The 26,117-nt window shown below is 42.0% G+C and overlaps 1 protein-coding gene across 1 annotated transcript; it reads left to right on the top strand.

The window, feature by feature from the left end:
* Positions 1–1,624: 1,624 nt before the first annotated feature.
* On the top strand, positions 1,625–16,125 carry ZFP37 (ZFP37 zinc finger protein). Its single transcript, XM_045467710.1, has 4 exons — positions 1,625–2,197; positions 7,312–7,438; positions 7,747–7,881; positions 13,508–16,125. The coding sequence occupies exons 1-4, from the start codon at positions 1,640–1,642 to the stop codon at positions 15,046–15,048; spliced, it is 2,361 nt and encodes a 786-aa protein (XP_045323666.1). The 5' UTR covers positions 1,625–1,639; the 3' UTR covers positions 15,049–16,125.
* Positions 16,126–26,117: the final 9,992 nt, after the last annotated feature.

The following is a 26,117-nucleotide window of genomic DNA, read 5'->3' as shown; positions in this document are numbered from 1 at the left end:
AGAGGCAGAGAGAGAGGAAGTCACAAATTCCGAAGCAGGCTCCAGGCTCTGGGCTGTCAGCACAGAGCGATACAGGGCTTGAACTCCCAAACTGTGAGATGATGACCTTAGCTGGAGTCGGATACTTAACCAACTGAGCCACCCAGGCACCCCCGCCTTCACTTTTCACTGCGTCTTTGCTGCATAAGAAATGATCAGGGGCACCTGGGTGGCTCAGTCGGTTGGGCGTCGGGCTTTGGCTCAGGTCATGATCTCTTGGTTCATGTGATTCATGAGTTCGAGCCCCACTTTGGGCTCTGTGCTGACAGCCTAGAGTCTGGAGCCTGCTTTGGATTCTGGGTCTCCCTCCTCTCTGCCCCTCCCCCACTCACACTCTGTCTCTGTCTCTCTCAAAAATAACACAAATTTATTGTCTCACTGTTGCAGTAGGTCAGAAGTCTGATGGTGGCATGGCTGGATTCCCCACACGAGGTCACACAAAGCTCAATTCAAGCCGCTGGCTGAGTTGTGTACTAAAGATTCCACTAGAGAAAGATATGCTTGTCAGCTCCCTCAGGATGTTGGTAGAAATCATTTCCTTGCTGTTGAGGACTGAGGTCCTGTTGTCTTGCTCGTTGTAGACCAAAAACCACTCTCAGCTCTGAGAGGCTGATTTCAGGTTCTTGCTGTGTGGCCCCTTTGCAGGCCTGTTCCTATTTGTAATTTCTGACTTCAGGAAGGGTCCAGTCTCTTTCAAGGGCTCACCTGATTAGGTCAGGCCCGCCCAGAATCATCTCCACTTTTTTATGAACTCAAAGTCAACTCATTTGGGATCTTATATGGGTGTGAGATCACAGGTTCCTGAAAGAGAGGGGATCTCTTAAAGGTGTGATAACAGGGGCAGAGATAATGGGGGCCATATTAGAATTCTGCCTATCACAATATTTACAACATACTTTGCTAGGCTCTAGAATCGATGCCACAAGACTAGGGAAAGCATTGTTGGGATAGTTGGAAAATAAATGAGAAACACACCACTGTGATTTGTGGAACAACAACAACAAATTATTGTTAGAAAAACTTTTTCAATAATGGGATGGGGAAACTAGGCAGAAAACTGTCCTGAAATTAGGTGGCCTAAGGAGTCTCATGAGATCAGCGAAGGTGCACTGAGAATTGTATTCAGACTAAAGATTGAGCCCGTGAGGGGAACGGATGCAGCCACTGCTGAGGGATAACTAATTGTTCACTCATCTAAATGGAAGGTGCAAAACAGGGTGTGTTTGACTCTGGAAAAAGCAACCACATATTTGGGATAACTTCACAAGCCCGCTGCCCCATTGTAAATTCCATCAGGGCGAACAAAGGCTGTTTCCACCTGGGTCTCCACTCTTTCCCCATTACCTAGCATAGCACAGCAACTTAGCCGGCACAAAGTAAAAGCTCAACACATAGTTGTTAAATGAACGGCGTCGGTACACCAAATAGCTCATTGAGAAATTATTTCTGCTCCAATTGCTTGATTATTTGGCTTCAGTTGACCTCACTGAGGAGTGATGTGTTCATTGAACCTGCTGCTTCATTTTTTCCCCTCATTGTTCTTATACCGTAAAGGTAAAGACGTGTATTTGGACGATTAGTGCTCTCTCCCTATGAAACAATGGTGTCTGAGCGATCGGGCCTTTTCTCCTTCCTCCTCGATCTCTCTTACTATCCTGGCTGTCTGGATTCCGCGCTGGGCCTCGTGATTGCGGGGTTCCCGGCAACTGGCTGCAGTGACGGATTCAGAAAGGCGACTCCGAATTCTGCATTTGCGTGGCCGAGCCTCCGGACGCCGGGGCTGGGGTGTCGAGCGCCGCGAGGCACCGTGCAGTGGGTACCTGAGCACGCTTCCCGCCGCCTCGCATCTCAGCTCTCGGGACCCTCCGCGGCGTCCCGAGGCCACCCGCCCGCGCGCGCGCCGGGAGCGCGAAGCCCCCGCTGTACGGCGGAGCCTCGGTCAAGATGGCCGCGCCCTCCCGCGATACCCAGGGGCGCCGCCATCGCAGGCGCCGGGCTCGCTAAGGCCGCGCTTCGAGCAGCCGCCATGTCGGCCTCCGCCTGCGACCCGATCCTCACAAAGCAGGAGAGCGTGGGCCGGAGGAGGGGTGCGGGAACGGCCGAAGGGGCCGGGTGTGCCGCGGAGATGGCCGTGTCGGAGCCGGGGGGCAGCGCCGCGGTGAGCGCGACGGCGGGGCGGGGCGGCCGGGCGGTCCGCGGTGGGCTAGTTGGGGGTCCGTGATTGGAGGGTGGCCGCCGTCTCTGAGAGGAGCGATTTGGGAATTGGGGGCGAGGCTGGAGGGTCTTCTGGCGGGGGGAGGGGTGGTCAGCGTGCTGGGGGAATCTGTGGGGCAGTGATGGGGGGCCTGCGCGGTCCGTGGGTGCCACAGTTTAAGGAAATCCGTGTTTCGAGGTATCTGCGATGACAGTGATGGCGGGGGGCGGCGGCGGGGCGGGGGGGGGAGGGTGGCCCGAAAGGCCATGGTTTGGAAGGCTGTGGGGGTCAGAAATGGCTTTGTGGTGTGTCAGAGATTGGGGAGGTGTGTGGCAATGTGTGGTCTATGGGAGTCTATTACGGTGCCTGTGGTAGTTGGAGACCAGACTGTCCCTGTCTGTGTGCAGAGGTCCTTTAGGAGTTTATTGAATAGTGAAAGGGAAGCGATGATGATGGTTTAGAATAGGGTCGTAGCAAGGGAATGAAAAATCAGATTCAGAATACATATAGAGATGAGCCAGTAGGACTTCCTGATGAGCTGATATGAAACATGGGGGAAGAGAAGAATCAAGATTTTACATCTAGACTTTTGGCTTGAGGAACCGGATACAGGGTGCTTCCTTTTTCTGCGAAAGGGTTGTGTTGAAGACGACCAGATTTGGTGGATATAAATGGGAGCCAGAGTGGATGACAGTGGTTCTGCTTTGGCCACATCAAGACGCCCATTACATGCCCAAGTAGAGATGTTGAATAGTCATTAGATGCATGAATCTAGAATTAGGAGAGGTGTGAGCTGGAGAATTCATAATGAAAGACATCAAGCATAAAGATGGTGCTTGAAGCCATAAGATTGGATGAGGTCACCTGCAGAGAGGACGCAGATAGAGAAGAAAAGAGGGACCAAGGACAGAGCTCTGGGTCACTCATACATTTAGAGGTTTGGAAAAGAACAGAAAAAGAGGGAGAATGAGGAGTAGCCACTGAGATATGATGAAAATTGTAAATGTGGTGTCAAAGAAGCTTAAAGAAGAAAGCTTTTCAAGACCATGCGAGTCAGTTGTGTCATAAGCTCTTGTGAGTCCCAGACTTATCACTGCAGAGAATTTGACTTTGGCAAGATGTAGCTCAATGGTTATTTTGATTAAGAAGAGTTTTTTTCGTGGAGCGATGAGGGTAAAATCCTGTTGGAATGAGTTGAAAGAATGGAGGTGATGAAATAGAGACAGAGTATAGACACCACCAGGAGTTTTGCTGGTAAAAGGAGCAAATAAATTGGCATTGGATGGGACATGTGATTAAGAGACAGTTTTCATTGGATGGATGATATTAAGGCAACTTTGTGTGTCAATAGGAACGATTCGGTAGAAAGGGAAAGATAGGTGGCACAAAAGAGAGAGGTTAATTGCAGGGGGTGAAGTCCTCAAGAAAGCAGTCGAGGATAGGATCCAAAGCATAAGTGGAGAAACTGGCCTTCAGTGACAGAAGGGACATGTCTTCCATTTCAACAGAAAGGAGACAGATGATAGGGGTTTGGAAACAGATTGGCGGAATCGGTGGCAACAAGGCAAGGTAGTTCTTGTTCACGTACATTTATTTTGTCTTTGAAAGTGTAAGGCAAATTCATCAGCTGACAGTGGGAAAGGAGTAGGTGCTGCAGATTTCAGAGAGAAAGAGGAGAATGTTTGGAATAATCATCTTGGAAAGAGGAACAGGAAGCTCTCAGTATTGGGTGCCCATTTGAGATATGTGTCATCAATTTGAAGTGAGTCCAGTCAGCACAGTTGTTTGACTTTTTTCTTTTGGAATGTTTAACTGCAAGGTTGCAGGCAGAGATTAAGTTGGGTTTAAGTTTGAGGCTTTGCTAGGGAAATACAGTGGAGAAGAAGAGGGGCAAGGAAGTGAAAGCTGTTTTCCGTGGAGTGTGTATGGGGTTAGAACTAAATCTAAACGGGACAGGTGAAAAGTAAGGCTGCGTGGCAATGGAAGATTGTGAAAAAAAATGGTTAGGATCGATGGGTATGAGGGCCGAATGTATTTGGAGAAATATTGACATGGAAGGTACTAGAAGAAGTAAGCTGGCAGGACAGTGTTTTAAGTAGAGATTTTAGAGGTGCTGTAATGTATGTGGCAAGGGTCTAAAGAATGCCTGGGTGACGAATCAGTGGCTGAGTTTGGGTAGAAGAAAAGATTGTTGGAGTCAGGAAAGAGAAAGGCCAGGGTGTGGAAGGGCTCTTCTGCATTGATGCAGTTAGTGGAGGAGCTGTAGGGAAGAGGAGGCTGGTGTTCAGGCTTGCATTGAATGAGGCAGAATTACTGTGCGGAAGAGTTGACCTAAGTGGCTCCTAACAGCTGTCCTTAGAAAAGCCTGCTTGCAAGGTTGACCTTTGGCTGACATCTGAGAGCTTAGACTGCAGGAGGCTTTGCACCATTCCCAGAAATGATAAAAGTGGCTCCCCGTGCCTGAACTAAACTACGTAGGGGCGCCTGGGTGGCTCCATCGGTTAAGCGTCCGACTTCGGCTCAGGTCATGATCTCACAATCCATGAGTTTGAGCCCCGCGTCGGGCTCTGTGCTGACAGCTCTGAGCCTGGAGCCTGCTTCAGATTCTGTGTGTGTGTCTCTCTCTGCCCCTCCCCTCCTCCCGCCCACTGTCTCTTTCTGTCTCAAAAATAAATAAAACATTTAATAAACTAAACGATGTAAACAATGCGGTTTATGCTGAACTCCTGATTTCCTTCTGGGGATCTGGGACTTTTGTGTGTGCCAGGCAGAGGGTGCCCGTGAGCGCCCCTGAGTCTCTACGGCGCTTCCTTGGGAAACACCATTTCACACGTGTTCTCACGATTTATTTCTGGAGGAATCATGTATGTCCTGTGTGACTCCGCTGGAAGAGGACTCTTGGATACTTGTGCCTGGCTTCCTCTAGACTTCACCCCATGCACCTTTTCCTTAGCTGTACTACATCGTAGCTCCGAGTACAACTATATGGCGAGGCTGTGAGTTCTTCTAGTTAATCGTTGAAATGGAGGGTTAACGGGTTGAAGTCTGGTGATACTCTAAACGTGATAGGGATTTTGAAGGATGAATGAAGAATAGTTGAAAGTTATCGTTGACCTCATCTTCAGGCCGTGAGGTACACGAGTCATGGTTGGGCCAAACCAAATAACCTCCAGCAGGGAGCCTTGTAAGGGAGCAGGATCCTCAGGAGAAGGTAGATTTCAGGCAAAGCAAGCAGGTGAAGGGAATGGCTAAAGAGATTGAAGGTATAGTGAAGTTGGCTGGTACTGATTCGGGTTTCTGTAAACGCCACTGTTGGTGGAGGTCTGTTGGCGTCAGTGATTGGGGACTGGTAGAGTCAGGATTTGGGGTTGCATCAGAGAAGAGACTGATGTGTTCTTTAGGTATCCATAGTTGAGAGACCTGTGGGATTTTGTGATTGGAGTGTGTGGGGGCGACTGGGGAGATTTGTTGCTGTTACTGGTAGGGGACTTTGTTGGGATCAGTCTATCAGTGATTGAGAGGCCAGTGACAGTCAATGATGGGAGTTCTCAGATGTCCATGACTGGAGGTTTGTCAGGTCAGAGATTGGTGACATACACAGCTAATTGATTGGTGGTCTATGGAGGTAGGGAGTTATTTTTCAATGTGAAACAAATCTGTTCAAGCATGTATTCATTAGTGGCAAACTTCTCCAGGAGCTGTGTCTCCTCCTCTCACCTCCCTAATAAGAGGAGATCTTAAACATGCTTTAATTTCTCCCCACCCCCCACCCTTACCAGTTATATTCCTGTTTATTTTTCTTAAGTCACGCCTCTTTTTTTTTTTTAATTTTTTAACGTTTATTTATTTCTGAGAGACAGAGCATGAGTGGGGGAGGGGCAGAGAGAGAGGGAGACACAGAATCCTAAGCAGGCCCCAAGCTCCAAGCTGTCAGCACAGAGCCTGATGCGGGGCTTGAACTCATGGACGGTGAGATCATGACCTGAGCCAAAGTCAGACACTTAACCGACTGAGCCACCCAGGTGCCCCTAAGTCACGACTCTTGATTTTAATGACTTTTGTAACAGTTGTACAAGAAGATTATCAAGTTACTTGGATGTAACTAGACATTTGACTGGTTTTATTATTCACAGCTCTTTCTTGTACATTATGTCCTTCCCAATCTTGAAATCTTTATTCTGATTCACTTTTCCTTCTTTTAAAAATCACTCCTTTTCTTCTCCTCCTCCTCCTTCCCTGTCCCTCTCCTTTTCTTTATTTCTAAAATATATACGTATTATATTTTCTGCATCCTTACATGCCTAAAATACATTACTTTTGCTTCCAAATATAGGTGATTTTTTGGCTGGTTCTAAAAATCAAGGATCTCAATTCTTCTACCTCATAAACACTATTCCACTGTTTTTTGTTATAGAAGAAAAGGTAAAGACTGATTCTGTTTGTTTTGGTAATTGTCTTTCTCTCTGATAATTGTATGACTTTTTTCACTCTTTATCTTCTTGAATAAACAAATTCACAAGTGGGACTGTTTTAGTCAGTTTGGGCTGCTACAACGAAGTACCATCAACTGGGTAGCTTATAAACAGCAGAAATTTACTGCTGTCAGTTCTGGAGGCGAGAAGTCCAAGATAGGGTGTGAGCCTGGTTGGGATCTGGTGAGACCATCTGCCAGGTTGCAGACTTCTTGTACCCTCACTTGGCAGAAGGAGCAGAGAGAGGAAGCAAGCTGTCTTGTGACTCTTATATGGGCATTAATCCTATTCATGGAGACTCCACCCTCATGAACTCATCCCATTCTAATTACTTCCTGCAGACCCTGTCTCCTAATACCGTCACATTGGAGGGGAGGGTTTCAGCGTATGAATTTTGGGGATACTCAAACATTCAGTCCATAATAGGGACATTTCTTAATATGATTTTTGCCTCTCAAAAAATGCATAATTGAGTAAAGAATTAGTATCCACTATAACATCATGATCAAATTGAATGGTTGAGCTAAGAACAAATCATTATTATCTTGTCCAAATCACTCACTAATGTGAATAACATTAGACTGAATAGAAGTATTGCTATTACAGGGATCAGTAACATTCAAAGATGTGACTATGGCTTTTACCCAGAAGGAATGGGAGCAGCTAGATCCTGCCCAGAGGAACCTGTATAAGGATGTGATGCTGGAGAACTACAGCAACCTTGCCTCAATGGGTAAGGACAGTTCTTTCATAATTCAAAATGTGTGCATGGTGATACCTTCTCTCTGAAGTTCTTGATAAATTTGGCCATGGTTATTATGAATCAAAGAGTTGTGATCCCTTTTGGGTACAACTCAAGATACTGTGCCCCTGTCTCCAAAATGGAAGGTCTCCTTGGATAGGATACATGGGCAGCCATTGTGAAATTTCAGAAGCCGTATATTCTTAATTCTTTCAAGGCTCTGAAGTCCAAATATTAGCGTTTGATTTCTGGGATGTTTGTTTTCCTAACACTCAATTTGTACCATTTTTCATGAGCAGGTTATCAAGCTCCCAAACCAGACATGATCTCCAAGTTGGAAAAAGGAGAAGAGCCATGGTTGGGGAAGGGCAAAAAACCTAGACAAGGTGGTCCCAGTGAAATAGCAAGACCCAAGCAAATAGGAACCAATGGAAGTAAGTTCCTAGTTTTTTGGTGGTAACTTTGCAATTCTTCAATGATTTATTTATTTATTTATTTATTTATGTATGTATGTTTATTTTTGAGAGGGAGTGAGCATGAGCAGGGGCCGGGCAGAGAGAGAGGGAGACAGAGGATCCGAAGCAGGCTCCGCTCTGACAGCAGAGGGCCTGATGCGGGGCTCATGAACCGTGAGATCATGACCTGAGTCAGAGTCGGACGCTTAACCGACTGAGCCACCCGCCAACCCAATGAATAATTTATTTTTAAAATCTTAAATATTTGAGACCTTTCTTTCTTAACCAGGAGTAGCAGTTGAAAAATATCTTCTCCTGGGGGAGGAGGAGTTCAAACCAGAAAGATTCTCTAACCTTGGAGATTCTAATATCTCTTCTGTCTATGAACCTGTGTACGTGTGAGGTTCTCATATGAGGTTCACAGTAGTTGTAAGCCAGTGTTCACGTATGGGGGTTTGCTTATACCACTTGCATCAGTTAGCTTAGGCTAAGTTATGCTCCATTAAGGAATGACCCCCAAATCTCAGTGGCTTCCAACAAGAAAGATTTGTTTCTTGCTCATGCTGTAGCCCTATTCCACATTATCCTTTGGACCTACATCGAAAGAGCAGCCCCTATGTGGCAAATCCTGCTCTCATGTCACAAGGAAAGAAGAATGAGTAGAACCACCTGTTGACTTAAAACTACCGAATGGAAGTGGTAGATATCTCTTTCTGCTCACATTTTATTGGCTAATTGGTTAGAGCAGATCACCTGGCCACTCCTAAGCTCAGCAGGGTAGGAATGGACCGCCCTTCTCCAGGGAGGATTCAAGTGGCATGCAGGGGCCTGGGAGGTACAATCTTTCCACAGGGAACAGTAATACAGTATGCCACACCATTCATATTGTGGTAGGAAAAAGGTGACAACTAGAGTTCTGAACCTTTGATACCATACCTCAGATGCCTAACTGACCTTTCCATATATAGTCAGTCATCTTTCCTCATTTATGCTCTCCATTGCTCAGCTTCCAGGAGGAGCAGTGACTCCTCTTAGCTGTTCTCAAAGTCCCATCACTGCTTACCTTGTTTAAAGCAGTGCTGTTTTTTATTATCTCCTTTTTTACTAATATCCTCAGTATATTTCCCTTCATCCAGTCAAATTCTGGGACTCCATGATATATTTCTCTCCTTATGTGTTCAAACCTTCTTGGATCCATCCTCTTTCCAAATCTCTTGGCATGATGCTCCCTGCCTTTAATTACTTTCCACTTCCCTTCTTTCACTGTGAAAATGCTCCAGACCTGTGGTCTATAATGAATCATCATTTCCATTTGCTCCTTAACCTCTACAGTCAAATCCTACAGATTTTGTGACTCTATGTAAATTTCTGGCTTTAAAGTAACCCCTGCTTACCTCCCAGCGCATATTTAAAAAAAATTTTTTTCAACGTTTTTTATTTATTTTTGGGACAGAGAGAGACAGAGCATGAACGGGGGAGGGGCAGAGAGAGAGGGAGACACAGAATCGGAAACAGGCTCCAGGCTCTGAGCCATCAGCCCAGAGCCTGACGCGGGGCTCGAACTCACAGACCGCGAGATCGTGACCTGGCTGAAGTCGGACGCTTAACCGACTGCACCACCCAGGCGCCCCTTCCAGCGCATATTTTAATAGTTTTGATCAGCATGAAATTCTTGCCTACTTAGCTTAAATTATATACCACTTAAATCTGATCTTCTAAGTGCTTCTTTACGTTTATTTCACCAGATTCTCTTCTTTCCACTTGCTGAAGTATCCCTAAGGTTTTGTCTTCTGCTCTCTGTTCTTTTTTTTTTTCTATTGTATTTTCCTCAAAAGAATCATTTGTGCAAATACAAGCTACTTATTCTACATGGGTGACTTTCAAGAAAAATTTATCTTGTCCAGATAAATCTCCAGTTTCTTTGTGTTGCACTCATATTTTTACCTACTTTACAGGAAAGCTCATTCTCAGAGTGTCCGAAATGGAAAGCTTTATATTTCTTTCTAAATTAGAGCTTCCTTTCACCTTCCATATTTTTATCAGGGTCTACTTTGAAAAATTTTTTAACGTTTATTTTATTTTTGAGAGAGGGGAGGGGGGGAAGGGGCAGGCAGAGAGGGAGCCACAGAATCTGAAGCAGGCTCCAGGCTCTGAGCTGTCAGCACAGAGCCTGACGTGGGGTTCGAACTCACGAACTGCAAGAACGTGACCTGAGTGGAAGTCGGACCCTTAACCTACTGAGCCACCCAGGTGCCCCGGGTCTACTTTGATTTAAGGCCTGTCTACCATGGAGTTCCGGTGCGTCTTTGCTCTCTGCCTTCTCTTTTTCTATCCTCTCTTCAGTTCCTGATTTGTTTGTTTGCTTTCTTCATTTTCACGGACATCACCCAAATTAGCTTTACATTATCTCATACCTAAATTGTTCTAATTCTTAGGCTGATTTGTTGAATCCATTTTTTAAGCAATTCATCTTAGGTGTTGCCACCAAATATTAAAATATTCACTTATTATTTACATCTCTATAGTCCCCAACTTAGCAGAATGTTTACAGTATATTTTTAAGTGTCCTCTGAATTTTCCAACTCTCCACGAATTCTTGAAACCAGAAGGACTAGTCCTTCAAATGGCGAATGAAGGGACCTCATGGAGTTTTCGATCCATCCATTAGTGGCTCCAATTTTGGCTGTGTTTACTTTTCTCACTGTTACTTGGTGTTGCAACTAAAAAATAATACTGAATCATTTAATACATCTTTGTCATTGCTATAGTGACTTTCTTCTCAGTTCAGTTTCCTATATAGTACTTGGAATTGCTTCAAGGAAAGACTGTTCTATTCCTTCCAATGATTTGCTAAGTCTATTGAGCTATATACGTCAGTCATTTTAGCTTAACATTCAGGTGTTAGTTACTCTCTGATTCAGGATAAGCTTACAGTCTTTTTTTTTTTTTAATGTTTATTTATTTATGAGAGAGAGAGAGAGAGAGAGACAGAATTGGAAGCAGGCTCCAGGCTCTGAGCTGTCACCACAGAGCCTGACGCGGGGCTTAAACTCAACAGACCGCAAGTTTATGACCTGAGCCGAAGTTGGACGCTTAACCAACTGAACCACCCAGGCGCCCCAGGATAAGCTCACAGTTGTAATCACATGCTCTGTCAGACTCAACTCTCTTCATTATTACCCTATTATGATACCATTTCACTAGTTCAGATTCTATCTTTTCCCCTCATGGTAAATTTCTCTCGTAGTGCTTTATATTTTTTCCTGCTGGCCAATCTTCATCATTATAAGAGGTTCTTATAATGTTACACCTCAAGGGGAAAGGTTTGAGTTTTGATCCCTTTCTTCCCAGAAGATTTGCCTCTATCCTCTCCAGAATCCTTGGACATTGGAAGAGGCCACCTTTGTCTTGCTCTTGTGCTACCCTTTCCCCCAAAATGCTTGTACCACTTAAAGTTTCCTGAAGGAAAAAGCAGCTGGCAACTCTACCTCTCCCTGTTATATCTATACCACTATATCTATACCTACAACAATTGATTTTTTTACCCCATGGGAACTAATCTCTTCAAAGTCCTCCATGAATGTAATGGTGTTTCCTGGCTTATATCCAAATACTAAAACTCTTTTCTGTTTGATCTCAGTTTTCACTTTATCCATGTGTTGTTCCTTCATGACCAAGGTAGCTGTTCAGTTTCTTTCATTCTTTGAGACTCTTACATCTGTTTCTCTCTTTGAGTCTGTTTAATTCCCATCCTAAAGCTTTTTCTGCTTTTCCACACACATAACTGAAGAAAGCTGCCTCAAAATGGTAGTCCCAACTCTTAAGTTTTTGGATTTTTACACATGTCGTATCCATACCTAGCTAAAAGAGGACTTTGAATTTCAATTCTAAATTCTTAGGAGACAGAATAGTATTGGTCTAGTTTGGGCCCTGTGTTTACCACTGTTCAATCAATTGTTTTCAACCAGAGTTTGGGTCATAATGGTACAAACATAATTGCCTCCATGTGTCAGTGTGGGTGGTGGACTCAGAGAAGGAAAACACACACTGGGAAGGTATCTTAAAATGTGTAATTGTATAACGTGTGGAAGGAAGGACGTGAGCAATCACTTAAAGCTGGGAATAAGTGGGGCGCCTGGGTGGCGCAGTCGGTTAAGCGTCCGACTTCAGCCAGGTCACGATCTCGCAGTCCGTGAGTTCGAGCCCCGCGTCAGGCTCTGGGCTGATGGCTCAGAGTCTGGAGCCTGTTTCCGATTCTGTGTCTCCCTCTCTCTCTCTGCCCCTCCCCTGTTCATGCTCTGTCTCTCTCTGTCCCAAAAAAAATAAATAAACGTTGGAAAAAAAAAAAAAAGCTGGGAATAAGCTTAAAATTTATGATTAGTAATTATTAGAGTGACCTGACAGAAACAAAGGTATGCTCCATAGCAAACTGTTGGAAAACAGATACATGTGTACATTGTAACTCTAAATGGTGTAAATCTCATTTCTATGAGAAGTCTCATTTCTATGAATTTTATCATGGTAAGAGCATCAGGGGACTCAGAAACTGTAGGGTTTTTTGTTTGGTTGGTTTTTTAGTTTTTCGGGGGTTTTTTGGTTGTTTGTTTGTTTGTCTTAGTACAGGAATGTCATTATTATATTGATCGTAGGTGGTAGCACTGGAATACCCTCTCCTGCTTATTCCCTTAGTCACCTGTAAGCTATTTAGTATTTCTTGGTAGACTTCCCTTATTTTCTCTATTTTGGCTCTTTGGAGGGCAGTAACAAAAATTTACTCAGGCTAGCCTAAGTAAATCGAGGAATTTACTATAAGGACTTAGGTTTATCTCTTGTAACCTAAAGGTGGATATGTCAGCCTGACCCTACCAGGGATTAGAACTAGGAACTGGAAAGCCATCCAGAATTGGGATTAGATAAATGGTCTCTTTGAGAACATGTGATCTCACATCTCTGCTTCTTTGTGGATGTATGCTTCGTTCTTCATACTGATGAACTTTCTGTTTACACAGGGAAGATATGACTTTACTATTACTCGTTTTATATCATTGTAAAAACCCAATGGAGACAAACCAGAGTCTAAATATTTAGGAGGAAGACTCATATTGGACGCTTTGGCTTGAGCCGGATGTGTCTCCAATTGTGACCATAGAGAGCTGAATTAATGTAGTACAGGCTGTGGGAGCCAAATACTGTGAATGAATTGGCAGTTATCAAAGCTGGGAAGCTTGGGCTGTGGAGAAACCTCAAAAAATACCAACTACAATCACAAGCTCTTTTAACTTCATCTATTACCTAGTCACTGCTCCTTCAGTTTATCTTATCATCTATCCCAGGTTACAAGGTTATATTTGTAAACAGGCAAAATTTTTTCTAATTACTATTGTCAATTATCTTTTCTTGGAGAAGCACTTGGAAGTGCTCTCTACAGCACTTTCCCCTCAAGTCCAAAAGCTTAGGGACATTTACACTTGATATTTCATTCACCTTGGGATATGAAGCTTGAATAAAGATTCAGCCCCACAATAGGGCATTTGTTTTACAAGTTGTAGTTCAAAATATGAGAGTGAAAAGATTCATAAGAATGTCTCATTGAATTCCATTTTAGAAGAAGTCCAGCAAGATAACGACCAGCTAGCGAATCACCAGGAATCTCAAAACAAACTCCTTAGGGAAGTTGCATTCAAGAAAAAAAGTCTGACTAAGAAGAAAGGCCATGAATGTAGCTCATTGGGGGAAATAAATGTGAGTACAAAACATGTTCCTTCAAAAAGAAAGCTTAAATTTGATTCACATGGAAAGAGTTTGAAACAGAATTTAGACTTACTTGGTCATATAAGAAACTATGCAAAAAAGAAACCTAATGTAACTAAAGAGCACAAGAAATCTTTCAGCCATAGCTTACCTGATACAAAGAAAAACAAAAATCAAACTGGAAAGAAACAGAAATTATCCAACCATAGCTTATCTAATAAGCATGACAAAACTCAAACTGGCAAGAAACATGAGAAATTATCTCATCATAGCTCATCCCATACTAAATGCGACAAAATTCAAACTGGAAAGAAACATGAGAAATCATCCAGCCGTAGCTCATCTACTAAGTGTGACAAAACTCAAGCTAAAGCCAAACCCTATGAATGTAATCAATGTGGAAAGGTTCTCAGTCACAAGCAAGGACTCACTGACCATCAGAGAATTCATACTGGGGAGAAACCATATGAATGCGATGAATGTGGGATAGCCTTTAGCCAAAAGTCACACCTCGTTGTGCATCAGAGAACTCACACTGGAGAAAAGCCATATGAGTGTACTCAGTGTGGCAAAGCCCACAGTCATAAACATGCCCTCACTGACCATCTGAGAGTTCATACTGGGGAAAAGCCCTATAAATGTACTGAGTGTGGGAAAACCTTTAGACACAGCTCAAACCTTATTCAACATGTAAGATCTCATACAGGTGAGAAGCCCTATGAATGTAAGGAATGTGGAAAATCCTTTAGGTATAACTCATCTCTTACAGAACACGTGAGGACTCATACAGGTGAAATACCATATGAATGTCATGAATGTGGAAAGGCTTTTAAGTATAGCTCGTCCCTTACTAAACATATGAGAATTCATACAGGTGAGAAGCCCTTTGAATGTAATGAATGTGGGAAAGCTTTCAGCAAGAAGTCACACCTCATTATACATCAAAGAACTCATACTAAGGAGAAACCCTACAAATGTAATGAATGTGGAAAAGCATTTGGGCATAGCTCATCTCTTACTTACCACACGAGAACTCATACAGGTGAAAGTCCTTTTGAATGTAACCAATGTGGAAAGGCCTTCAAACAAATTGAAGGTCTTACTCAACATCAGAGAGTTCATACTGGGGAAAAACCCTATGAATGTAATGAATGTGGGAAAGCTTTTAGCCAAAAGTCACATCTCATTGTACATCAGAGGACTCATACTGGGGAGAAACCTTTTGAATGTAATGAATGTGGAAAAGCTTTCAATGTAAAGTCACAACTTGTTATACATCAGAGATCCCACACTGGAGAGAAACCCTATGAATGTAATGAGTGTGGGAAAGCTTTCAAACAAAATGCATCCCTTACTAAACATGTGAAAACTCATTCAGAAGAAAAATCTCAGTGAAATTAATGTGGGAAAACCTTTTAACTAGAGGTTTTATTTAACCTTAGAAGAAGTCTGAATTTTAAGGATGTTAGAAAGCCTTTAATAAGAAGTCACACCTCGTTACATACGAGGGAATTTGAAAATGAATCTTACAGGGAAGCAATGGATGGAGAGTTTAAACTTGATACCAACCTTTTATAGAAAATACTATTTTAAAAGTACTCAATTATTAATTATTTATGTGTTCAGACCAAAATATAAAGCTTTTAAAAATGTTAATAAGCTGAAAAATCAGAGCAGTAGAGAAGCAAATTACATATGCTAAATTCCTGAGTTGCTTGAGTTTTGTGTACTTAAGCACCGCATATGAGAATTGAATTTGCATATCTGTTAATTTCCATGTATAAATGTATGTGGCCACTGGTATGAGCCTGATCTTTGATATTATCACCTCTCTCTTTCTTAATGTCTTTGTTAGCTTCTGCATCAGCTGCAAACTTCCTAAAGGTTATTTATGTAAAAAATATTAACAGAAAATTAAGAGAAAAAATGAAAGCAGCTGAGGATGCACAGGTGCTGGTGGGGAATGATGTCCAAGATATATCGTTAAGTGAAAAAAGCAGATTGCTGAACTGTGTGTATAGTATGTTCCCACTTTTGTACAAAAGGGTGTGCATTTGCCTGTCTGTGTGTGTGTATATATGTATGTGTGTATATATGTATATGTATATATTTGTATGTAAATAGACTTGGTTTGAAAAAATATATAAGAAACCTTATAGTGGTTTCTATGAGCACAGGAGTACAGGAATGGGAGCTGGGACTGGAGGGAGACCTCCTTTTTATTATATCCTGTATACGAATTTTTGAACAATGTAAATGTATTATTTTCACAACTAAAGTCCTTTTAATATGCATACATCAACACTGATTAAAATTTTCACTGAGCCCACTCCATGGTGTTGTTTACAAAGTAAAAGTTTCTAGGAAGGGTGGTGAATCTGAGGATATGGCATTAAACTTGATATTGAATTCACAAAGACTTTTCCTATCAAACACACGTCCTTTTATTAAAATAATGAATTACAACTATAATTCTGTACTGTGTTCCTTCTATATGCCATTTTTTAAAACGACTGAAGATAAATTTTTATTTTAGGTGAATGAAAGTGCTTTTCTGAACAGTCACTCCGTTTTGTCTCATATTCAGAGCACGTATATACAAACACCTCAATCTGGGGTTTCAAATGTATTGTAACAAATGCCACTACTTCCTGTTCTTGCCCAATAGCAAACATTGCTAATGGGTCACCACACTCATTCTGAGTGAATCTAGACGTGGCCTCAGAATCATTCTTAAGCATGTATTCCAGGGGCACCTGGGTGGCTCAGTTGGTTAAGTGCCCAATTTCAGCTGAGGTCATGATCTCACAGTTTGTGGGTTTGAGCCCCACATCAGGCTCTGTGCTGACAGCTCAGAGCCTGGAGCCTGCTTCGGATTCTGTGTCTCCCTCTCTCTCTGCCCCTCCTCTGCTCATGCTGTGTCTCCCTCACTCTCAAAAATAAGTAAACATTAAAAAAAAAAAAGCATGCATTCCAGAGGTTACTATGGATCAATTTGAGTTTGCGCATGAGACCTATTTTCCACTGCATACTTATTTATTTTTTTAATTAAAAACGTTTTTTATTAAAAAATTTTTTAACGTTTATTCATTTTTGAGAGACAGAGAGAGACAGAGCATGAGCGGGGAAGGGGCAGAGAGAGGGAGACACAGAATCTGAAACAGGCTCCAGGCTCTGAGCTGTCAGCACAGAGCCCGACACAGGGCTCAAACTCACAAACTGTGAGATCCTGACCTGAGCTGAAGTCGGACGCTCAACCGACTGAGCCACCCAGGCGCCCCTAAAAATAATTTTTTAATGTTTATTTGAGAGAGAGAGAGACAGAGCGCAAGCAGGGAAGGGGCAGAGAGAGAGGGAGACACAGAATCCAAAGCAGGCTCCAGGCTCTGAGCTATCAGCACAGAGCCTGCTGCAGGGCTTGAACTCACGAACTGTGAGATCCTGACCTGAGCTGAAGTTGGACACTTAACCGACTGAGCCACCCAGGTGCCCCTATTATTATTATTTTTTATTCACGAGTCATAGATAAAAAACACAGCTGAATTGTATTAAAATTTAAGTTGTTACACTAAAAACAGTGACTTAAGCACAAAAATGGTTTCATAATATAAGGTAATAATAATATTTGGCATGTATGTCACCTTTTACATTTTTACAGCACATTTACTACATTACCTCATTTGTTCTTCAGAAGAAACATACGGGTTAATAAGCAAGACTTTTTTAGTAGTCAGTTCTGCTCAATAAATATTTCACCTGGATACTAGGTTAGTATAATGATGGCCCCTCAGCAAATATGTGGCTAAGTGCCATCTTTGCAAATATTTCCCATTCAAATTCCTGCCTTCTTGATCTCCTCGCTTCAGAGAATTAACAGATATAAGTATTGAGAATGAAATGTGTGTGTATATACACGTGTGTGTTGAAAAATCAACTCATGAATGTTATACCCTCATTGCTAAGTAACTTATTTACTTTCAGAGAAGGAAAATGCAATGTGAATTCCATTTTCCATCAGTAATTTGTAACCAGGTGGAAGCCTGGCATCAAACACAGAATGAATCTTCACTTTCCAGAGCTGTGGAAAGTCTGCACTTTTTAGAAGGATAAAACAGTTGCAAGTGATGACTAGGTCAAATTTCCCACACCTTGTGGAGAACCCATAATAGTACCATACCTGGGACAGTGAGGAATATAGGTATGTATGCCTGAGCAGTGGAAATAAGTGTTTGAAAGCCAACGTGTACGGTAAGAAAGGAATTAAATGTTAGCATCAACGACTGAAGAAATGATGTCTAAAAAATTATTGGAGGTGAAGAATGAAAGAAAATAAACATACAGAGGTGAGTTTAAATGATAGCATGTGTCAAAATTGCCTGGGGGGCTTGTTAAAACACAGACATTAGAAATGGGCCCCATCCACAAAGTTTCTGACTCAGTAGGTCTGGGACAGTAGGGGGTGGGAGGCTGAGAATTTGCACTTTTAATAACTTCCCAGGAGATGCTGATGGTGCTGGTCTGGGGACCACACTTTGAGAAACACTGGTATAAATCATTGTTAAAATTTAAAAGTATTTGAAAATGTTTCTGAGGCATTTCTTTAATATAAAGATAATGTTTATACACACAAATACATATGTTAGAAAATGCAAAATATCACTATCCACTATGTGGATGGTGCAAAATATGTGGATGGTGCAAAAATGTTAGAAAATGCAAAATATCAATATCCACTATGTGGATGGTGATTCAAGATTGTCAGTTTAAAAGTTTTATTTTTTTCTAAGTAATTTTTCTATTTTCATGAATTGATTTTATTTTATTGTAATGAGTTTTCATTACTGGTATGGCCAAGTAGATTCCTACTGATCCTGACCCTCCACAGATAATAGTTATAAACTCTGGAAAACCACACACACACACACACACACACACACACAACCAATGACCTGAAGGTACTGGAGAGTGAACAAAAGCAGATTATGGAAAAGAGTTGAAATTTGGAAGAAGGGAATGGTAAGTTAGATCACAGCTTTTATCCTGAGGATATGCTAAAGTTGGTGTGGCAGAGGTGGGTAATTTGATAGAAAACATTCAGTCTTTTGGAGATGAAAAAGTACAGGGCTGAGTTTCAGGGAAACCACAGCCACTGAAAAGTGAAAGGAAAATCCCAGAAAAGAAAGACTCAAAGAAGGAGCAACCCAAATTCTGTGAATAAACTCTGCCCAAATCCCTGTCTGATCTCTGAACCGTGCATATTTGGCACAGACTCCTAATGTTTCAACTAAAGACAAGAGAACTGAGCTTTTATTTGTGTTGCTGCCCCACAGAATTAGTTTGAAGTTTGAGTTCAACCATGCTAATTACTTGCTAAAACAAAAATGTTAACACTCTTCAGAGAAATATAACAGAATCCAAACTCTCCGCAACTTATCATTCATGATATCTAGGATACAAGAAAAATTTACTTGACAGCTAAACAATTAGGAAAATGTGATCCTATTCAAGAAAAGAGACAACCAATCCAAAAGTTAGGATGAGCATATGAGGATATTAATATAAGTATTATAATACTGCTTAGTGAAATAAAGATATGCTCACAGTGAATACACATTTTTTTTTCAACGTTTATTTATTTTTGGGACAGAGAGAAACAGAGCATGAACGGGGGAGGGGCAGAGAGAGAGGGAGACACAGAATCGGAAACAGGCTCCAGGCTCTGAGCCATCAGCCCAGAGCCTGACGCGGGGCTCGAACTCACGCACCGCGAGATCGTGACCTGGCTGAAGTCGGACACTCAACCGACTGCGCCACCCAGGCGCCCCAGTGAATACACATTTTTTAAGAACTAAGCAAATAAATAGAAACTGGACAAAAACCAAAAGAAAACTCTAGAACTTAGAAGTACAATGTCTGAAATTTAAAATTCACTGGAGGGGTGTCTGAGTGGCTCAATTGGTTAAGCATCTGACTTTGGCTCAGGTCATGATCTTGTGGTTTGTGAGTTCGAGCCCCATCTCTGCTGTCAGCGTGGAGCCTGCTTCAGATCATCTGTCCCCCTCTATCTCTGCCCCTCCCCTACTTGCACACTCACTTTCTCTCAAAATTAAAACAAATATTTTAAAAACGTTTTTTAATTCACTGGATAAGTTTACCAGCAGAATGTAAATGACAGGGAAGTCATTGAACTTGAAATAGGTCAGTAGAAAAAAATTTTTTTAATTTTAAAATTCATAATGGAGGGGTACCTGGGTGGCTCAGTCAGTTAAGCATCCGACTCTTGGTTTCAGCTTAGGTCATGATCACAGTTTTGTGAGTTCGAGCCCTGTGTGGAGCTCTGCTCCGGCAGCACAGAGCCTGTTTGGGGTTCTTTCTCTGCTCTTTCTGCCCCTCCCCAACTTGTGCTGTCTCTGTCTCTCTCAAAATAAATAAACTTAAAAAAAATGCATAATAGAAATAGGAAGGGAGATGCAAAAGAAGAAAATCAAAGGAGACAAACAATAGAAATAATCACGTAGTAGACCTAAACCCAATCTTAACAATCATTACTTTAAAAGTTAGTTGACAAAACTCTCAAATTAAAAGGCAGAGATTTTCATGATGGATAAAAAGGCAAGACCCAGTTTTAGCTCTGCACAAGATCTATACTTTAAAAAGACACAGAGGGGCGCTGGGGTGGCTTAGTTGGTTAAGTGTCCAACTTTGCCTCAGGTCATGCTCTCGCAGTTCATGAGTTCAAGACACGTGGCGGGATCTGTGCTGACAGCTCAGAGCCTGGAGCCTGCTTCAGATACTGTGTCTCCCTCTCTGCCCCTTCCCCACTTGTGCTCACTCTCTCAAAAGTAAAAATTTTAAATAAATAAATGAAAAGACACGAGTCAAAATTAAATGGATTAAAATGATATATCACACAAATAGTAAGCATACAAAGGCATAAATGGCTATATTTATAGCAGACAAAACAGACTTCTCAATGAAACTATTAACAGATAAAGAGGGGCAATTTAAAAAGATTAAAAGAGGGGCACCTGGGTGGCTCAGTTGGTTAAGCGTCCGACTTCAGCTCAGGTCACGATCTTGTGGTCTGTCAGTTCGAGCCCCGTGTCGGGCTCTGGGCTGATGGCTCAGAGCCTGGAGCCTGCTTCCGATTCTGTGTCTCTCTCTCTCTCTGCCCCTCCCCCGTTCATGCTCTGTCTCTCTCTGTCTCAAAAATAAATAAACATTAAAAAAATTTTTTTTAAAGATTAAAAGATTAATTCATCAGGAAGACAAAACATTCATAAACATTTATGCACCTAAAACAGAGCTCTAAAGTATAAGAAGCAAACGTGGAAAGAATTAAGGAGAAATATAAACAATTCCACAATCATAATTGATTTTCACATCCTTCTATAGGCAGCTGATAAAACAGCTAGACAGAACGTTAGTAAAGACCCTGTTAACTAACTGGTATTTAAATTAAAATTTTTAAAAAAGGAAAAATTAGTAAGCACATATATTACCTAAAGAACATTATAAAACATCTTGACCTAATTGGTGTTTATAGAACATTAACTCTAGGGGCACCTGGGTGGCTCAGTCAGTTAAGCTTCCGACTTCAGCTCAGGTAATGATCTTGTGGTTCAGGAGTTCGAGCCCCACGTTGGGCTCTGTGCTGACAGCTCAGAGCCTGGAGCCTGCTTCGGATTCTGTGTCCCTCTCTCTCTGCTCCTCCCCTGTTTGCGCTCTGTCTCGCTCTCTTTCAAAAATAAATCAAAACATTTAAAAAAAACCAGTATCTGTGAAAGGAAGGAGGAAATGCAGGATTGGACAAAGGACGAAGTTTACATACATTGCAGGCCCAACAAAGCTTCTGCGAACCTGGTGAAGAGCCCTGAAGTGAGTGTTTTTCCCACTCACTGTATTAGGCCTCTGGACCCCCATCTTGCTCATTCACCAGATGCAGGCTGCACTGCAAAGGGCATGACCTTGGGTGAGGCAGCTCTCTGTAACGGAGTCCTAGTTCTAAGTAGCTGACAGCTAGAAGTTGTCTTCTTAGTGCACTCCCCCCAGCCAAACATCAAGTCCTTCCTTAAAGAAGAGTCTGGATATGCAACTTTATGTCTATCACACTACTTCCCTTGCTCTGTGTAGATATACTGGTTTTTATATATCGGTGAAGTACTTCCTCCAGAATTCCTGAGTCCCTTTTTGCCTGTGGGGAGAAGTCAGAAGGGAGAGATTAGTGGGATAAACCACAGCTCCTGCTGCTATAGTGGTCCCAGGGTCATAGTAGATAACTCATCACCTCACTTCTCCACTATCCATTTGCAGCGACCTCTGCTGACCTAAGACACTGGCCATAATGCCCTTCTCAGACCTGAACCTGTACGTTTACAGTCACAGTTGGGCCAGAGGTACTAAGTGGATCACTGAGTTCTGTGTTTTCTTCCCTGCCCACATTGTGTGATAGCCCACTTTCTACTGATATCGGGGTTATTTACCTCTTCTGAAATAGTGATGCCTCCTTTTGCCTACTGGTTCTTTGCACACAAAGAGCTGAGAGTATTTACGCATCAACCTGAGGTCCTTGTAGGGGATGCTGATGTAACAGTGGTGGGTGCCATGGGCTTGCTTATGCCGGCTGTTGCTGAATGTGCCACTTCCACCTTAAAATGGATGTTTTCTAAACCCACTTAATTCATGATTTGATGGTTTTGACAGGTTCTACCTCATAATGGGTAGTTCTGGTGGAGTAGTCATTTAGTGTCCCATGGGCATGCATTCTGTTTTTACCAGGATGCAATAGCATGCAAGGAGATGTTTTACAAAAGCATCTAATTGTCCACTGCAGATGGCCCGGCCTTGCTCCAAAACTCCAGGAGCCTATGGTGTTCTCCTATTGGGGCTTGCCACAAACTCCACATGGCATCTCTGCCCACCACTGGCACCACCGATACCAAGGGTTAAATAGACATCAGCTGAGTATGTATGTGGAGGTCTATTTCTGGACTCTCTGTTCCATTTATCTATTGATTTACTTTCATGCCAATATTACCTTGCATTGATTCCTGTAAACCAACAGTAAGTTTTGAAGTCAGGTAAAGAAAGTAAGCCCTCCCACTTTGTTTTTCTTTTCTTTTTTTAAAGTTTATTTATTTATTTTGAGAGAGAGAGTAGGGAGGGGCAGAGAGTGGGAGAGAGAATCCCAAGCAGGCTCCATGCTGTCAGCACAGAGGCTAATGTGGGTCTTGAACTCATGAACTACGAGAGCATGACCTGAGCCAATATCAAGAGTCAGACACTTTAGCAACTGAGCCACACAGGCGTCCCTGTTTTTCTTTTTTCAAGTTGTTTTGGCACATATTCAATTTGAGAGTATTGCTAGATTGTCTGCCACCCATCTATGCATATGGGTGAATAATTCCATACTTGATTTTTTTCATATTGGATACTATCAACTTAAAATTTTATCAATATGGGGGTGCCTGGGTGGCTCAGTCAGTTGAGTGTCTGACTTTAGCTCAGGTCATGATCTCACAGTTCGTGAGTTCGTGAGTTCCAGCCCCGCATCAGGCTGTGTGCTGACAGCTCGGGGCCTGGAACCTGCTTCCAATTCTGCGTCTCCCTCTCTCTCTGTCCCTCTCCCCCTCAGGCTCTGTCTCTTTCTCTCAAAAATAAATAAACATTAAAAAAAATTAAAAAAAAATTTTTTATCAATATGGAAAAGTTCATTGTTTAATTTACATATCTTTAATTATTATTGAGGTACCAGCCTGTTTTTCTATTGGGTTTTTGATCTGTGTCTTTATAGTTGTCTGAAGACATATGTGTCTCAGGAAATAATTCAGTCCTTGACCTGCTTAAATTATTTTGTATATTAAAAACACCAGCTTGTAACCTGATTCATCATCTCTCTTTCCTTTAATATACAAGCTTCTTGAAAATTGGTATTACCTTGGTGTTTCTACTTCCTCAGTCCACATTTATATTTCAGTAGAATTCCATAGGGCTCTGTCTTCATCATTACTGTGAAACAATTTCTAAAAAGGCCATCTTACTCTTATCAAATCCAAGGGACATTTTTTTTTTCCTTATCGTAGTGGATTTTTGGTTGCATCTGACATTTAATGCTTCCCTCTTCTTGAAATATTTTGCCGTTAGTTCCTCTGACACCATTCCCCCTTGATCTTCTTCTCTCTCCCTCTCTCCTCCGTTCCCATCATCAAGCCCTCTTTCTCTTATCCCTCACCAGTTGGAATTTTCCAGGGCTCCATCCTTGGTGTCTTGTTTTTTCCATTGTATGTGCTTTCCCTGATTGATTGCATATCCTTTCTAGAATAATCTATAAGAACCACCAGTTTTAGATGTATTTTTATTGTATTTGATTGACTGAAGGCAATATTTGGCTTATAAATTCGTATCAAAGTAAGTAGCTATCACACATCTGCACACATCTGCTGCACAGAAGATTCTGCACGTTTTTTTCCTCATGTGCATAATGCCATTTCTATGGATTGTCTGGCCCATGTTTCCTCTCACCTTATAAGCCACCTGAGAGTAGAGTGGAATACTAAACAGAACTCCCCCCCCCATCCCCCCACACACATACAGCATGAATAACTTGGAGTATTTGGGCAGTAAGAATTATTTTTATTGTTTAAGCAAGATGAAATGTCATAAGCTAATGAGAGCAACATAAGAATTCACAAGAAAGTATTCTTAATGTATATGTGTATGACTATAAAGCAAGAAAGTACACTTATTTGGCTTATGAAATAAAATAAAACATCTTTCATAATTTTGTCTATCTATTCTGCTCTGTCTTGTGTATCTCTGTTCCTATCTCTAGGGTGATCACACATCACAGATTGTTCAGGAGAGGCTTTGTGTCCCATGTCCAGATATAGTGACTAATTGCACCTCTTTTCACTGTCAAAGTTGTCCTGGTTTGGATGACAAGTTATATTGATAATTATATTAGTTACATTTGCCTCTTTACCAAAAGAAATTAATTGATATTCAAAAGACATTCGTTAAAGTGTAGTGTAGCGTAGTGGTTAGGAGCATAAGCTCTCAGTCAGACTTTGGGAGTTTACATCGTGGCTGCACCACTAACAAGCTGTGTGACCTTTTGGTGCCTGAAGTTCCTTCTCTGTATAAGGGGATAATAATGGTTTCTCCCTCAGCATTAAATTGGATCAGGGGTCAGCAAACTTTTTTCTGTGAAGGAATAAACAGCAAATATTTTAGACTTGGTGGGCCATATGATTCTTGTCACAACTACTCAACAGTGTCATTATAGCACAAAAGCAACCATAGACAATATCTAAATGAATGAGCATTACTGTGTTCCTATAAACTTTATCAAAACAGACAGCAGGCCAGATTTGCCTAAGTGTTGTAGATTGCAGACCCCTGCGTTATTTAAACATGTAAAAAACTATTAATTTAGGACCTCACAAGGCACGAGACTCCCCTGATTTTTGGCATGGAATCTCCCCCCAATATAGGAGTGTGTGGGTATTCCTAACATAGGGAGCCATCTGAGCAACGATGTAGAGGTGGGATCACTTTGCTCTCAGGTATGTGAGAAGTGGTATATATCTGCTGTTCTGTTGACACTTTCCTTCTTAATCTTGTTTTCCTGACAAACTCCATCCCACACCCCCACCACCACTACCACTCCAGTCCCTGACCAAGTTATTTACCTCTCACTATGCCCTACAGCACCAGTCATGCCTCTATCAGGTCACTAGTCACACTACATTGTCACTATCAGATTCTGAGCTCGTTCCTTGCATTACCAAGCAAGACAAAAACGAATTGTGTGAGTGAAGGAATGAATGAGCTTTACATTATGGTGGGACTCAATAGACATAAATATGTTTTTAACAAAAAAGGGAAAGCTAGGCTGATACTGACACAGGCTTGCCCTGAGTAGCTGTCAGACCAAAGGGGAGAAAAGACAAACACTGGAAATCCCAGTTCTTGGCAATGATGACTGTCATAGTAGAAGGCATATGCAGCTGTGCCCATGAAAAGGCATAGATGCCAGGGGACTCTGGGAAAAAACTTAAAACAGGATATTGGCTCCCAGTTTTGAAGCATGAATAGAAGTTTTCCTGACATATGGTTGGGAAGGACATTCCAGAAGCATCATGGCCACTGTATATGACTTTAAAGAGCTGAGTGAACCCCAAGAATTAATCCATAGTGTCTTTAGGCATTAGTTAGGGCTGGATATTCTGTAGTGATGTTCAAAGACAAACTAAGACATACGAAAAGTTTTAAGTTTATTTGAGCAAAAAGTCTCTAATTGGGCAGCACCAAATCACAAGGGGTAAGAAGTGCTCCACTGACAAGAGCTAGAGGCAAGACTTTTATAGAGAAGACGCAGAAGCAAAGCAAGGAAATTATTTGATTGCCTATAGTTTAAACAGTTGTCTTATTTGGGAAAGCCTCATTTGTGATTGGTTGGCCTT

The sequence above is a fragment of the Leopardus geoffroyi genome, chromosome D4 (assembly GCF_018350155.1).
Source record: "Leopardus geoffroyi isolate Oge1 chromosome D4, O.geoffroyi_Oge1_pat1.0, whole genome shotgun sequence".
Classification (NCBI taxonomy): Eukaryota; Metazoa; Chordata; class Mammalia; order Carnivora; family Felidae; genus Leopardus; species Leopardus geoffroyi.
Note: the sequence above shows the minus strand (reverse complement) of the source record. Positions and strands in the feature narration are given on the sequence as shown.

Coding starts and splice junctions, on each gene's coding strand:
- ZFP37 (XM_045467710.1), top strand. CDS start 1,640: ATGGTGTCTGAGCGATCGGGCCTTTTCTCCTTCCTCCTCGATCTCTCT. Junction 2,198..7,311: donor AGCCGGGGGGCAGCGCCGCG/GTGAGCGCGACG, acceptor TTGCTATTACAG/GGATCAGTAACATTCAAAGA. Junction 7,882..13,507: donor GCAAATAGGAACCAATGGAA/GTAAGTTCCTAG, acceptor ATTCCATTTTAG/AAGAAGTCCAGCAAGATAAC.